This window comes from Andrographis paniculata, unplaced genomic scaffold (genome assembly GCF_009805555.1).
Source record: "Andrographis paniculata isolate CXL003 unplaced genomic scaffold, ASM980555v1 Contig33END, whole genome shotgun sequence".
In the NCBI taxonomy this organism is placed as follows: domain Eukaryota; kingdom Viridiplantae; phylum Streptophyta; class Magnoliopsida; order Lamiales; family Acanthaceae; genus Andrographis; species Andrographis paniculata.
This window is the reverse complement of record NW_026137566.1, coordinates 509,112-522,902: the sequence shown is the minus strand read 5'-3', so window position 1 is coordinate 522,902 and position 13,791 is coordinate 509,112. Positions and strand designations below refer to the sequence as shown.

The following is a 13,791-nucleotide window of genomic DNA, read 5'->3' as shown; positions in this document are numbered from 1 at the left end:
AATGAAAAAATAAATACTTTGTCGTGGACGGAGGAAGTATATAAAAATATTGGTCCACTACTTATGACTACTAAGAGATGTGTGGTAGAGTGAACTTTATGACTATCAATCAAATATATAAAAAATATATATATATTACATGAAGATTTTAATACATTATAACATAAATATAAACTTATTTAAGGATATTTTTATAAATATATATATACATTTAACTTTTCATATACATATTCTTTTAGATTTTCAACACCAATTTCATATAAAATATTATATTAAATATATATTTTTTATTTTAAGGATATCAAAACTAAATATATATATATATAAATTAAATAAAAAAAATATTACACGATCTTTAATCTTGTAAATTTGTACATCTCAATAAATATTATTTTTTTATATATAAAATATCAAATTAAAATACAAATTCAACAAAAATTTAAATCAATTTCACATTTAAAATTAATTTCAAATTAAAATCAAATAAATTTTGAATTTTAAATAGTATTAATGTTACATTTAGAATTTAAATTTAATTTATAATATAATATAATATATAAAACAAACAATAAAAATATTTAGATTGGTTTTTTAAATGTTTTAGGATTTACTTTTTTATTAATCCAAATTCAATCAACAAATTTCAATAAAAATATATTATTTTTTCTCATAAAATATCAAATTATATCAAAATAATTTTTAAATAGAAGTTCGAATCAATGTTCTATTTAAATAAATTTCAAACTACGATCAAATAAACTTTTAATGTGTATTTAAATCAAAATTTTTATTATTCAAATTTTAAGTTCACTAAAGATATACACCAAACACACATATATCTTAGTCTACTAAAAATTGTAAATATAACATGAATACATCCAAGATTACTACTAATTTTAAGATTATCTTATTCTATTTAATAAAATAATTATATAGATTAATATAATAAATTATAATATCCTCACACAAGTAAATGTATCCTAAAATTTTCTACACTTGATTGTTACAATCACCTTTTATTCCTAATAATAGCACGCATAATTTTATTTTAAATTACAGAAATTAATGCTAAAATATATTTTGTTATACCATTTATTTTTTAAATATTAATTTATGGATTATAAGTACAATTTTACTAAATTTATTATGAAACCAATACGAAAAATAAGGATTACAATTATCAATTCCAAAATTAAATAATCCAAAAAAATATATTGATTATTTTCCCAAAAACTAGAGAAGAATATTTATTATTTTTATATAATTGGAAAATGAAATTTAATACATGCGGCAAAAAATATCTGCACCATTGCTTTTTAACTGCCAAGGGCACGATAGTAATTGCGCTTCTGATATTCTGTAAGGGCAAAATAGACAATTCAGGAGGCGTGTAGATGTTGTTACATCGTGAGCTTATTTGAACGAAACCGCAGACAGAAACAACAGACGATCTCTAATCTCTCGCCGGCGTTTGCCGACCCGAAGCTTTCTCTTTCTACTTTCCGACCGCCGGAGGTAGATTTCCTTGTGAAGGAGGTTTTGATTTGTCTTTGATTTTTGTTGCTTTCTGTTCGTGTTTTCCGATTTTAATTCGGCTAAGTTTTGGCGTTGGATTGTGCAGCGTAGGCGCTGGATTTTGCGCACTGGTACATTGTGGGCTAATTGTACTCTGGAGGAAATAGTACAGGAAGCGAAATCCTCGATTTGATTGCACCGAAGTTCATATAACCTGCCGCTGCGTGTTGTTTTCAGGTAAGTGGATTGTTGTTGCGTTTTCTTCGCATATCTTCGAGTTTTCCGTGCTTGCGAAATAGTTGTGTGTTTGTGTGTGTACAGAAAAATCTAGATATTATATTAATTATTTTGATTGGAAATTGAAATATGGTGTTTGTTTTTCAAGGATGGTATGCAATGTAAATCTTGTCTAATCCGTTTCGAGTTTGCTTGTGGATTTTCTTTGAAATTCTCTGCGAGATTTTGTGTGTTTTGACCTTTGCCTCTTCAAAATGGTTATAATTGATGTTATTAGTGTTGATGATCAGATTTCACGATGAGCAAAAGTGATGGGGAAATGGATGATGACAAAAAGCTTCCTGGTGATTCAGGAAAGAATGTACAGGGGCCTGAAAAGGGAGGAGAAAACGTTCCCCCTAAAGTTTCTGGTGCAGGGAATGCAATTGTAAGTGAGAACTGGGGTGAAGATGTAAATAAATCTATAGATGAAGATGCAGATATTTCTACAGCTAAGAATGAGGAGACAGATCAAGCTATCCTTAAGGCCGAGACCAATGAAGAAATGGATGCATCTATTAGTGAGCATTGCAATCCCAAAAGTGAGACTGTAGAGCCAACCAGCACCAAAACTGACGATCAAGCTTCTCCTAGAATGGTAGAGGAGAAACAAATGGATGCCAAAAATGAAGCAGTTGTACAGAATGGTATTAATGATGAGGTGGAAGGAAAAAGGTCAAGCGATAATGGCATGGATGGTAACGATAACATGAAAACTGCTAATGAAAATGTTGAAGATCAAAATCCTGAGGAAAATGCTGACAGTTCTGCAGGAGAGGATAAGATCATGAACCACCTTGATGCTGAGAAAAATTCAAAGGAAACTGAGCAACTTCCTAGTGATAAAGCCTCTGAAAATATAAATGCCGAGAATGATTCATTCGTAGACCAGAAAATTCCCATTGCATTATCTGACAATGAAGCTCCTCAAAATACTGAGAGTGATCCAAAGGAAAATAGTCAACTCACAACTGATCTATCTACTGATGAAGCCCCTCAAAATATGAATACTAAGAATGATTCGATTGAAGATAGGCAACTTTCAACTGAATTATCTGCTAATGAAGCTCCTCAAAATATGAATGCTAATATAAATGTGGTTCCACATGATGAAGAGATGGAAGATGCAACTGATTTGAATAAGGAGAAAACAGGTAAACATGATCTGAAAGAACGTGTGGGGGAGACAGTTGTTTATAGATGTGGCCCTGATGGAACTGTGATACCTGCTGGGACTGTTGGTAAACATGTTCGTGAAGTTCCTCCTCCCGCAAATCGGCATGGAGTTGCAACACCCCTTTCCCTGGCCAGAGCTTCTCCTGCCAAGTCTGAAAATCACAGTGGAGAAACAGTCAAGGCTTCTTTTACACCTGCAGCATTGCCTCCTGTAATAATAAAACAATCAATGCAATTTATGATGTTGTCACAAATGGAATGTTCCGTTTCTCAGTGTTTAAACATTTCTTTTGATCCTTAGGTTGGAGAAAGTGATGATGGAACACCAGAGGAACAAGCAGCTTTCATGAAGGATCTTGAAAATTTTCACAAGGAGAAACAATTGGATTTCAAACCACCCAAATTTTACGGGAAGCCGCTAAATTGCCTGAAGTAAGCACATCCTGTGGTGATATTTGTTGTGAATCTGTTCTTGAGTGACAATTTAATTCTTCTCTTTGTTGGCTGTTAGGTTGTGGAGAGCTGTTATTCGGCTGGGAGGCTATGACAGGGTATGTATGCCCTACTGCCCTCATACCTTTTATGTTGTGTATTATGCTCTGAAAAATGTGAAAATTAGTCATATATGAAATTTTTAGACAAATTTGCATTGTATGGACAGAATTCGGGGCCGAAAATTACAATCATTGTCATATAAGCACTGCTCCCCAAACTGCAGCATGCTTCTGTCTTCTGGGTAGCAGATATAGGATGCAATATATGTTTAAAGCAGTAGTTTGTGAAATTTTGTCATACAGCAAGATTATGTGTAACTTCAAATTAGTGCGAAGTGTATTGAATCTGTATATATAATGATATCACTTTAGCAACTGAATAATGTGAAAGGATTCTAGTAAGATTTGTAATATGAATACCTTTATGTTTTGCCGAGATACAAGGTGCCATTTTAGGATTCCATTTCCTAGTACCATGGCCAAAATGACCTCCTGCCTGTAAAATCTTTGTTTGGACTGAAAAATGTGTGACTATGAAACTCTGTTGTGGCATAAATCAAATAGGTGCTTGTTCTTGAGAGAAAACTTTTAAGCAGGTGACAGACTAAGTGCTACTCTGCTCCCACATCATAGGAAGTCTTAAGGTACAATAGCAGTAACTAATATTGTATTTACTATGGGTTACGGCAAGTACTCTGATGCATTCTGTGTAATATTTGTTATAAGTGTTTTTGGGTTAATTTAATGCAATATATATTGGAATCATATTGATTTTAAGCAATGCTTCAATGACATTTATTTGAGCTGGTCCAGTATTTATGCCTTTGTGGATCCTTGAATAGGTATCTGGATGCAAGTTATGGAGGCAAGTGGGAGAGTCTTTCCATCCACCAAAGTATGCCCTCTTTTCTAGATAACTTTGTGTAATTTTATTCTCATTTTCTGTGATGAGTCTTTTTTACTCCATGAACAGTTTTGGACATGGATAAATAGACACGTAATATAAAATCTGAGATTATTGTTTGAACTACCTCCTTTTCAATTTATATGCACATTTTGTAAGGTGGAAACATCTGTCTTCAGGATTTGATGTTCAATATTGTTGAATCGAATTATCATTAATAAGCATATAAAGTTTGTGTGTTTGTGGTGTGATCAAATAGGAGATCAAAGTTGCTATCTATGAGTACTTGATATGGTTTCATTGTATTCTATAAAATTGGAACTTTTGTTTAGGCTTTTCTTTTCCACATTCACATTGTTTCTATGCTTCTACTTCTAATAACCCCAGCAAACTGTTTCCAATTGGACTGTGTTTTGAGTCAGTGGATGTGCTGACACTTTATTGGTGCAGGACTTGTACAACAGTTTCTTGGACATTCCGCATTTTCTACGAGAAGGTGACAATTCTGTTTCAGCTTTCTCACTTTAACATTCATTTGGTTTCTATGAATAATTTGGAATTCAGTAACTCCTGCTGCAGTATCTTTTGGCTAATTTTGTAACTTATTTGGATGCAAATAAATATATTTAAAAAAAATGAACACTGTCAAAATAATTTTGTGCTGATATATTTTGATTTTGTGGATTCAAGATGAGATCATTTTAGTGGTTTGATGAAATGTTGTATCTGTTCTGTCCTTGCTATTTGTTATGCCATGGGAAAGTATGTTGTTGTGGGTTGTTTGCCATTTGTTTGTTTATAGTATTTGCAGTCTCAGTTATGTGTCACTATTTAATGCTTTCTTAACATAAAGTTTTCTCCTGTGTGAATCAGTCTCTTTTGGAATATGAGAGACATAAGACACAGAGCGGAGAGGTCCCACTCCCAGCAGCCTCGTTTCCTGAAGCTACCAGTGCTGATGTTGAGGTGAGTACGTTTCCACTATGTGTTATCATGTGTTAGATTTTATTAAATGCTGAATATAAATTTTCCATTGTTTTTTTTGTTTCTTGATATAATATTATTTATCTATTTATGTGCATCCATTGTCCGTCAGTGCTGGACACAAAGCCTGGTGTTTAATATTTAAATTTGTATTTTCTATTACATTATTGTATGATTTGTATCAGTAAACATTTCCATGCTGGTGGTAGCAACCCTAACTCTTGGTGCAAAGATTCAAAATTCAATGCGAGAGCTTGAGTTGAAAAATGCGTTCAGTATTTTCTGTTATCCATATAGAAGTTGATTGATATTTGATATATTTGGATATTCAACTACTAGTTGCTGACTTGCTGCATTAACTATAGTCTATAGTTCCTGTAATTTCTTTCTGGATGTTCGTATGAGATGCAATAAGAGGTTATCCATGTGTTCAAAAGGGAGGATATGAATAAGTATAGAACTCTGCATATAATGTAAGATCGATAATTTGATAATTTCACAGGGAAATGGTCATCAGGGATCGGTGTCAGGAAGAACTAGAAGAGATTCAGCAACTCGGGCTATGCAAGGTTGGCACGTCCAACGCCTATTCAGTTCTGGTGAGGTTGGTGAACCTGTAATAAAGGTTTGTGGAATTAACATTGTAAATAATATTGCCAAATGTTTTTCCGGTTAGCATCTTGCAGACACGTTCTATCACCTTTTTGTGTGTTTTTTTATAGGACAAGAATCCTAACAACACACCCAGGCGTGAGAAAAATCTTAAAAGCATTGGTAAGCTAGAGTTTATGAAGATTAAGTCGGTGAATTTAGTTTTGTTTAACCTGTTAAAATAAATCTATAAATTTTTCGCTTATTTTGGGCGGTCCAATTGTTTTATTAGGCTCGCTTAAACAGAAGAGACCGGATGAAGTGGAGCAGCAGTCAAATAAAGCTCCTCGAACTGAAGTATCTAGGCAGTTAAGTTTTTGCTGTGTTATTTTAACTCCCTTCTGCTGGTTCAGTTCGGCTTAATGCAGCATGCAAGTTCAGTTTTGTGCTGAAGGTGGCTTAGGCAGAAATAAGCCCATGCTAGTTGCTTTCGATTTTTGTCAATTTTCTCCTTTTGAAATAATGATAGGTGTTCTTAGCATTTGATCTGGGTTTGAATGAGGAACTAAATCGACCTGTGCTAGGATTACATATATAAATTTTGACTGCATTTTGACAAGTATCAATGTATTGAGGTATAGGCTAGAATGTTAGCCATTGTACGTTTGCTTTCTTTTTCTAGTAGGCTACTACTTCCTCAAGTATTAATATATACATATATACAACTGCTTCATTAAATCCATGATCTTTACTTCTAACATCTCCAATTTTGTTAACAACTGACATATGAATCGCATTTTGGTTTGTTAGACTGGACACACAAATTGTTGATGTTGGCGCCCCAGCTGATTGGGTAAAGATTAACGTGATGCAAAATGTAAGCTTCACCCAGAATCAATCTCAATTGTATCTCTCGGCTGCCTGAATTCACATGTGCGCGCAACTTGACTATAACTTGTTTTATATATGCAGAAAGATTGTTACGAGATTTACGCTCTAGTCCCTGGACTCTTACGTGAGGAGGTTGGTAATCCCTTTGATTTTTCATACCTTTACATTTCTATTTTATTCTTCTAGCCCTTGAGAAATAGAAAGCAGAAGTGGCAATAATTTTCATGCTTTCGTCTTCTGATTAAAGTGGGTATAAAATATTTTCCACACATTTATATGGATTTGAGGATATTTTTTTGTAACTGAATTTGAACAGGGTTGAATACACTCTGTAATTGTATGATTTCTTCGTAACTCTCGTTTTATGCAAGTTTGTGTCCGAGTCCCCATCATTGTAGCAATTTGCTATCCACTCCCCCTCAACTGAATTTTGTATACTTACTGTCTTTATTTTTGTATTGTTTTGTATACCCGTAATGTCAACCAGTACCTACATCTTTTTTGCTTGGAATTGTTTAGAGTATATTTTTTTAATTTTTTTATTGTATCTTGAATGTACTTTTTGGTTATTTCAATTTTTTATCTTTTTCTTCTGGATTAGGATTTTGGTTATTGATTTGATTAATGGTGGATCAGGTACGAGTTCAAACAGACCCTGCTGGACGGGTGGTCATAACTGGTCAGCCGGAGCAAGTTGAGAATCCTTGGGGGATCACACCATTCCGAAAGGTGATTTTACAATTTCTTGTATGTATATGTATATAAATTGAAGATGCTAAGCTAATTGTGACATTGTGATGTTGGCAGGTGGTGAGCCTACCTACAAGAATTGATCCGATACAGACATCTGCGGTGTTTAGCCTGCATGGTCGACTCTTAATCCGGGTGCCCTTTGAGCAGATGTCTGATGCGTAGACTGCTGCTATTAATTAATTAATTATAAAATCGAGCAGCAGCAGAATCAGTGAAGAAGGTAAATAGAGTTTTAGAGATTTTGAGTAGAGCATAAAGGAATTTATGAATGTATGAACGAATGTGGATGGATGGACGGATCAAGTACTAGGCAGGCAAGGCTTATGAGGGAGGGGAGTTTGTAGTAGTAGTAGTAGTAGTAGTCATTATTATTATTATTATTATTATTATTGTTGGAGAAGAAGGTCATTTTGTGAGTTTGTGTGAATTAATTAATTAATTAGTTAGTTATGGTGGTGTGTGTGTGGTTATTAATTCAATTCATGCTCTAATATAATATTATATGATATGGGAAGATAAAGATGGGCAAAGTGAGTAACAGTAGCCCGTAGGGAGGGAGGGAAGGAAATAATGATGGATGATTAGGGATATGGAGTGTTTTTTATTAGTAAGTAATTTTGTTTTATTATGAAGCTAAAGAAAGTTATTATTGATTTTGTTTTTGTTTTTTTATTACTCATTTCGTCCAATATTCTATTGTACTATTTTAGTTTATCTTATTTAATATACATATATGGAACTTTCAACTCAACAAACACACACACACATATATATATATTTATTTATTTATTTTGGATAATTCGATTACAAAATAATTATTTTAAAAATATTCTATTTTTTTATAGATATATCTATTTGTTTATCACATTATTATTTTTATGCAAAAAAATAAAAAATAAATTATTTTTATTGCTTTTAATTATTTATTACAATTAAATTATTTTCACTGCTGCTCGTTTTTGTTCTCTTCTTTGTTATTATTATTTAAATTTTTAATGCAAATGATATGTTCGGAGTTTAATGTTCATTTTGCATTTTATTTGGAACTTTTCTTTATTACTTTTAAATAAAAATAATTGTTTACTCGGATAAGATTAGAACAAGACTGGAAACAAACAGTTGCATTGCTCAACTTTGGGCATTGATCCGAACTTTTATGAAGGCATCTTGTTTTTAATGTAGTCGCGTTTATTTATTTTTATGTGTTTTTTTTTATTTAAAAATGTTACATATTATTATAATAATAATTAATAAAAGTATAACATATGTTTCCAGGTCTTTCTGGAGTTACACCATTTAAATAAAAAATAGGTTTATAATGTGAGAGTGTAAATATAATATTCTAAATAAATATATGCATATACTTTTTAAGAAGATACTTAAATTGCATTGAAGAAACCATTAAGCACACTCGTCTTAAGCACATAGTATTATCATAAAGATATACATATAACAACAAACGTTCAATTAATTAATGTTCCTTTTGATTTTTACCATTTAGTTCAATACAAATTTACCAACTCACCTATAGACTATAGTGGTTGCATGAAGATCAGAAAAATGAATAATACTAGATAATAACCTGTGCAATAGAATCAACTATTCAAATAATTGCATAACCTCCAATTGTTTAATATATCTATATATCTATATCTATACAAAAAATATGATATACATTATTCAGCTTTCAACATATCAATAAATTTCTCCCAAAAAGAAAAACCTAAAACAAATTTCTTAAAACTGTACACACACAAAAACTACCACACTTACTTTTAACACAACACAACATGTGACCAAATTGCAAGCTAAGAACAACACAAACAACATTACATTAACAACAACTTTAAGGCCAAAACTTTTGGAAACAGCAAATCAATGACAAAGACAACTTAAAAAACCACAAAACAAGACAAGGCTCTAAGGAATCACTAACAATACTCAACATATACATACCTGTCTAGTCGCAGTCGAGGCTCCGGTCGGGACCGACTGCCCTACAGAAACCTCCGACAATATTCCGGCATGGTGTGTTTCTTGTTTAGTTCCTCGTGGCACTAATCTCTCGATTTTCCGAGCGCATTTTCCATTCTTTTGTTTCTTCTATCAAATATCAAATGCCTTAACTTGTCTATGTTTCTAGGAGGAGCAAATATTCGCCACATCACGATTCGACCGGTTGTATTTCATGTGACTTTTGACGAGCTGCCCGGAAGAAATGGCGGACATCAGCGACAGCTCGCCGGCCAAGACGGCTCCGCCGACTATGGTGGCCAGGAGCTGCGAGTTCGAACCGGGGGAGTCTTTGTTAGCACCCTTTACGCCAAGGAGGTTCAGGCACGCGGATTGCGATGCTAGTTGGGTCCCGCCGCCGACTGTTCCAACCTGCGGGATGTCGAATGAATTATTATATACGATTTGGGTAATGTGTGAGAGCTGTTAAACGAGCTTAGCGAGCTCGACTCGGCTCGTTAGGCTTAATTTCAAGCACGAGCTTGAGTTCGACTATAATTTTTATATATATTTTTCAATATATAAATTAAATAATCATAATGTTATCTACAATTTATTATAATAAAAAAATTCAAATTTCATTAGTAAATGTAAGTTCCGATATAAAATTATATATATTACTTCCTCCGTTATGAAAAATTATGCCCATTTGACCTCTCACGGATTTTAAGAAAGTTGGTAAAATAAAAAAAAAATTCTTTTAAAGTAACTAAAAAGGAAAACAAAAATAAATATAGATAAAAAAAAAAAGAAGAATAAATTTGGATGAAAGTATATTAATATACAAAATAATACAAATATATTACTCCCTCCGTTCCACATAATTTGTCCATATTTTCTATTTTCATCTGTCCCACATAATTTGTCCCTATTTTCTATTTTCATCCGTCCCACATAATTTGTCCATTCATTTTTTGGAAATATAATTATACACTTTAGTCTCATTTTAAATTTTAAATTTTATAATTTTTTTAATTTTAATTAAACTATTTAGTTATTATACGATAATTATTTTTACTAATACACTTCTTAATTGCTTACTAATCACACTTTACCTAAATTCTCGTATCTACAATAATAGGCCCATAATACATAGGACGGAGAGAGTATTAGAGCTCAATAGAGCTGCCAGGTAGCTCGGCTCGTTTACAAAAATAATGATTCTCAAGCTCGTGCTCAGATCATTTATTACTATAACCGAGTCTAATCGAGTTGTTAATAAACCAAGTCGAGCTTGAGCTCAGATCATTTATTACGATAAACGAGTCTAATCGAGCTATTAATAAACCAAGTCGAACTTGAGCTCAGATCATTTATTACTTTAAACGAGTCTAATCGATCTGTTAGTCGAGTCAAGCTTGAGCCCAAATCATTTATTTTTATAAACAAGTCTAATCGAGTTGTTAATAAGCCGAGTCGAGCTTGAGCTTAGATCGTTTATTTACTATAAACGAGTCTAATCGAGCTATTAACGAGTCAAGCTTGAGTTTAGATCATTTATTACTATAAACGAGTCTAACCAAGCTGTTACCGAGTCGAGTGGGGCTTAACTCGTGAACAACTCAATTTAACAGCTCTAGAAAATGTTGTTGTAATAAATAGTCATGAAGGGAATTTTGTAAAGTACCTCGATCGAAGGCATGGTCACGGAAATGTGGATATCCTTTCCGTCGTTGACGGGTTCCATCATGGTGATACAATGGGAGCTCTCGATGTTCTGCGCCGGGTCCTGTCCGGTGGCGATAAAAATTGCGGAGACGATGTTGGCGGCGTGCGCATTGAAGCCGCCAAGAGCGCCGGCGACGGCGGAGCCGGCGAGATTCTTTAGCATGTTGAGCTCGACTAAGGCGGGAACTGTTGTTTTTAACACCTTCGTCACGACGTCTCCGGTGATGACAGCCTCGCAGACGACTGACTTTCCGCGACCCTCGATCCAGTTTACGGCAGCAGGCTTTTTGTCCGAGCAGAAATTGCCTGCAACAAGATCCAAGTATCAATCCAAGTAGAATGAAAATGATTCTTGAAGTAAAAGATCTTGCAGAAGTTTTGTGTGTTTTTGTCGATTATATTTGTGCTCACCGGAAATGCCGATTACTTCCATGTCGGGGAAATCGGTCTGGAGGAAGCCTAAGACATTCTGAACACCTTTAGAAACCATGTTCATACCCATGGCGTCTCCTGTGGAACAACTAAATCTAATGTAGAGATTTTTGCCTGCGACGGCGCAACGGATACTTTGGAGCCGTGCGAATCGACTTGACCTGAGAAAATGATTAGAAGATAGAATGACCAAAATGCTATCTATCAGTATGAAATCAGAATCCCCAATTTGAGTCACTCACAATATTCAAACTAAACAAACTCCAGCAATCGCCATCAGTTAGCAATGTAGAAAAACATACAGAAAGCATTGAACTTAAGCGCAGCAATTGGAAAAGTTTCGAATTCTTCTCCTAAGTGGACAAATCTACGAATATGAACTCGCGAAAATGGAAATGAAGAAATATGTAGACAAAGTAATTCATATTTACGGGACTTCTGTTCTAGAATCGACTTTTCCAATGTAAACAGCAGAAAGATACTTTTCAGTTTTCACACAATCAATAATCAATTAACAGAAAATCAATCAGCATCGGATTGGCTCATATTTCACCAGCACAGAAAGTAACAGAGAAGAAGGAAGAGATTTACTTGTTGAAAACGACAGACAAGGTGTCGAAATTGGCAGGATCTTCGAGGAAGAATTTCAACTCCGTCGCTCTTTTCGCCGACGAGAACCTCACAACCGGAGCTCTGGTCATTCCGTCGCGAAGAAGAACGCAAGTAGCGCCACCGGAAGAGTGGATTGCCTTGCAGCCTCTGTTTGTGCTCGCCACCAAGCATCCTTCCGTTGTGGCCATAGGCACCGTATACTCGCGGCCGTTCAACAACAGCGGACCAGCTATCCCCACCGGGATTTGAATGTAACCTACAGGCATTTCGCAGCATTGCCCCAAAATTGACTCGTAATCGAATCCTTCTAGAGGCAAATCGTCCAGAGATCTTCCTGACAGCCGCTGCACCGCCTCGCGCCTGATTTTGGCCGCGCGGAAGCAGTCGTCGAGCTTCGATTCTAGCGAGTACGACGGAATCTCGCCGGAAACGACGCGATCGACAATCTCTTTATCGGTAACGTCCATGGATTTGGACTCGGAGCCAATCTGCGTCGGCATTGAGCGCTCAATCTCCCGATCCTCGGGGATAACGAAAGGCTGGCTCTCGTCGTCGCTTTCCGATTTAGAAACGAACGAGTGCGCGAAATCGATACCGAAGAATCCTAGAAGGTACACGAACGATCCAATCAGTGAGATAACGCCGGCGAGCTCCGAGACCGTGACGACGTGGAGAGGAATCGAATTCCGGATCTTGTATCGCCAACGGTGGAGGAGAAAGTAGGCGACGGAGAAGAAAAGCGTGAAGAAAATGCCGTTGGTGAGGTAGAGCGGAAGAACCTGTGGTGGCGCGTCGCACGCTTTCGTAGATGCAGCAGATGCGCCGGAGGCGGAAGACGGCGGAAACGGAATGTGAGAGCGCGTGGAGTGGTGCGATGGCTTAGGCGGCCTCCGGCGAATGTCCATATCCAGAGGCGATCGGAGATCAACAAAAACAAATCAATATTAAGAAATAGTAAAATAAATGAGCGTGGATGAGAAGGCGGTGCCGGCGGAGCTGCCGCACTTGCGGAGCTCCTCCTCCTCTATTTATAGAGCTGATTTACTGCTCCGCTCGTCCTCATTTGCAATTTTCTATTTGCTACGTGGGTTGGGTTTCTGTTTGCGGGCCGCGCTAATGATAAATGTTACATTAAATTATTAAAAATAATTATATATTCAAATTTATAAGGTAATTAAATATTTTAATTAAATAAAAAAATTATAAATTATAAATTTTAAAATAGATTAAAATATACTGTCTTTATTGTCTAAATTTTATTTTTACTTTCTTTAATTGTCAATTTTATTTTCATTTCTATTTAGTGTAAGATGCTACTTCTCTTTTTTAATATTGTAGTTTTGGTTATATTTTTGTCCGTTTTAAAATAATAGTCATATCATCGTAAAATTGTCCCTACTTTTTCATTTTTATTACACAATTGTCACTACTTTTACACTAATACACTCACAAGGACAAAAAAAAATATTTTATCCATACTTT

General features: G+C 34.9%; 2 protein-coding genes across 9 annotated transcripts; one reads left to right on the top strand and one right to left on the bottom strand.

The window, feature by feature from the left end:
- The first annotated feature begins 1,405 nt into the window (after positions 1-1,405).
- Positions 1,406-8,034, top strand: LOC127248370 (AT-rich interactive domain-containing protein 5-like). Of its 8 annotated transcripts, none has more exons than XM_051270684.1 (15): positions 1,406-1,515; positions 1,622-1,752; positions 2,043-3,178; positions 3,269-3,399; positions 3,479-3,518; positions 4,304-4,356; positions 4,816-4,861; positions 5,239-5,331; positions 5,867-5,953; positions 6,072-6,123; positions 6,233-6,308; positions 6,751-6,817; positions 6,913-6,963; positions 7,468-7,560; positions 7,639-8,034. In XM_051270684.1, exons 3-15 carry the CDS (start codon positions 2,051-2,053, stop codon positions 7,744-7,746), a joined length of 2,025 nt encoding a protein of 674 aa, XP_051126641.1. In that variant the 5' UTR covers positions 1,406-1,515; positions 1,622-1,752; positions 2,043-2,050; the 3' UTR covers positions 7,747-8,034. The 8 variants fall into 8 exon arrangements, with proteins under 8 accessions (XP_051126641.1, XP_051126639.1, XP_051126640.1 ...); XM_051270682.1 differs by having other exon boundaries at positions 5,867-5,974; XM_051270683.1 differs by having other exon boundaries at positions 5,852-5,953.
- Positions 8,035-9,186: 1,152 nt separating this feature from the next.
- On the bottom strand, positions 9,187-13,346 carry LOC127248373 (3-hydroxy-3-methylglutaryl coenzyme A reductase 1-like). Its single transcript, XM_051270686.1, has 4 exons — positions 12,289-13,346; positions 11,677-11,858; positions 11,225-11,571; positions 9,187-9,969 (listed from the first exon to the last, which is right to left on the bottom strand). Exons 1-4 carry the CDS (start codon positions 13,212-13,214, stop codon positions 9,724-9,726), a joined length of 1,701 nt encoding a protein of 566 aa, XP_051126643.1. The 5' UTR covers positions 13,215-13,346; the 3' UTR covers positions 9,187-9,723.
- Positions 13,347-13,791: the final 445 nt, after the last annotated feature.

What these genes read in the sequence shown, in the direction of transcription:
- LOC127248370 (XM_051270677.1), top strand. Translation starts at nt 2,051, where the DNA reads ATGAGCAAAAGTGATGGGGAAATGGATGATGACAAAAAGCTTCCTGGT. An exon ending in TCCGCATTTTCTACGAGAAG is followed by an intron (nt 4,862 to 5,238) that starts GTGACAATTCTG and finishes TGTGTGAATCAG; the next exon opens with TCTCTTTTGGAATATGAGAG. An exon ending in CTGGACTCTTACGTGAGGAG is followed by an intron (nt 6,964 to 7,467) that starts GTTGGTAATCCC and finishes ATGGTGGATCAG; the next exon opens with GTACGAGTTCAAACAGACCC.
- LOC127248373 (XM_051270686.1), bottom strand. Translation starts at nt 13,214, where the DNA reads ATGGACATTCGCCGGAGGCCGCCTAAGCCATCGCACCACTCCACGCGC. An exon ending in GGAAGTAATCGGCATTTCCG is followed by an intron (nt 11,572 to 11,676) that starts GTGAGCACAAAT and finishes ATCTTGTTGCAG; the next exon opens with GCAATTTCTGCTCGGACAAA. An exon ending in TGACCATGCCTTCGATCGAG is followed by an intron (nt 9,970 to 11,224) that starts GTACTTTACAAA and finishes GACATCCCGCAG; the next exon opens with GTTGGAACAGTCGGCGGCGG.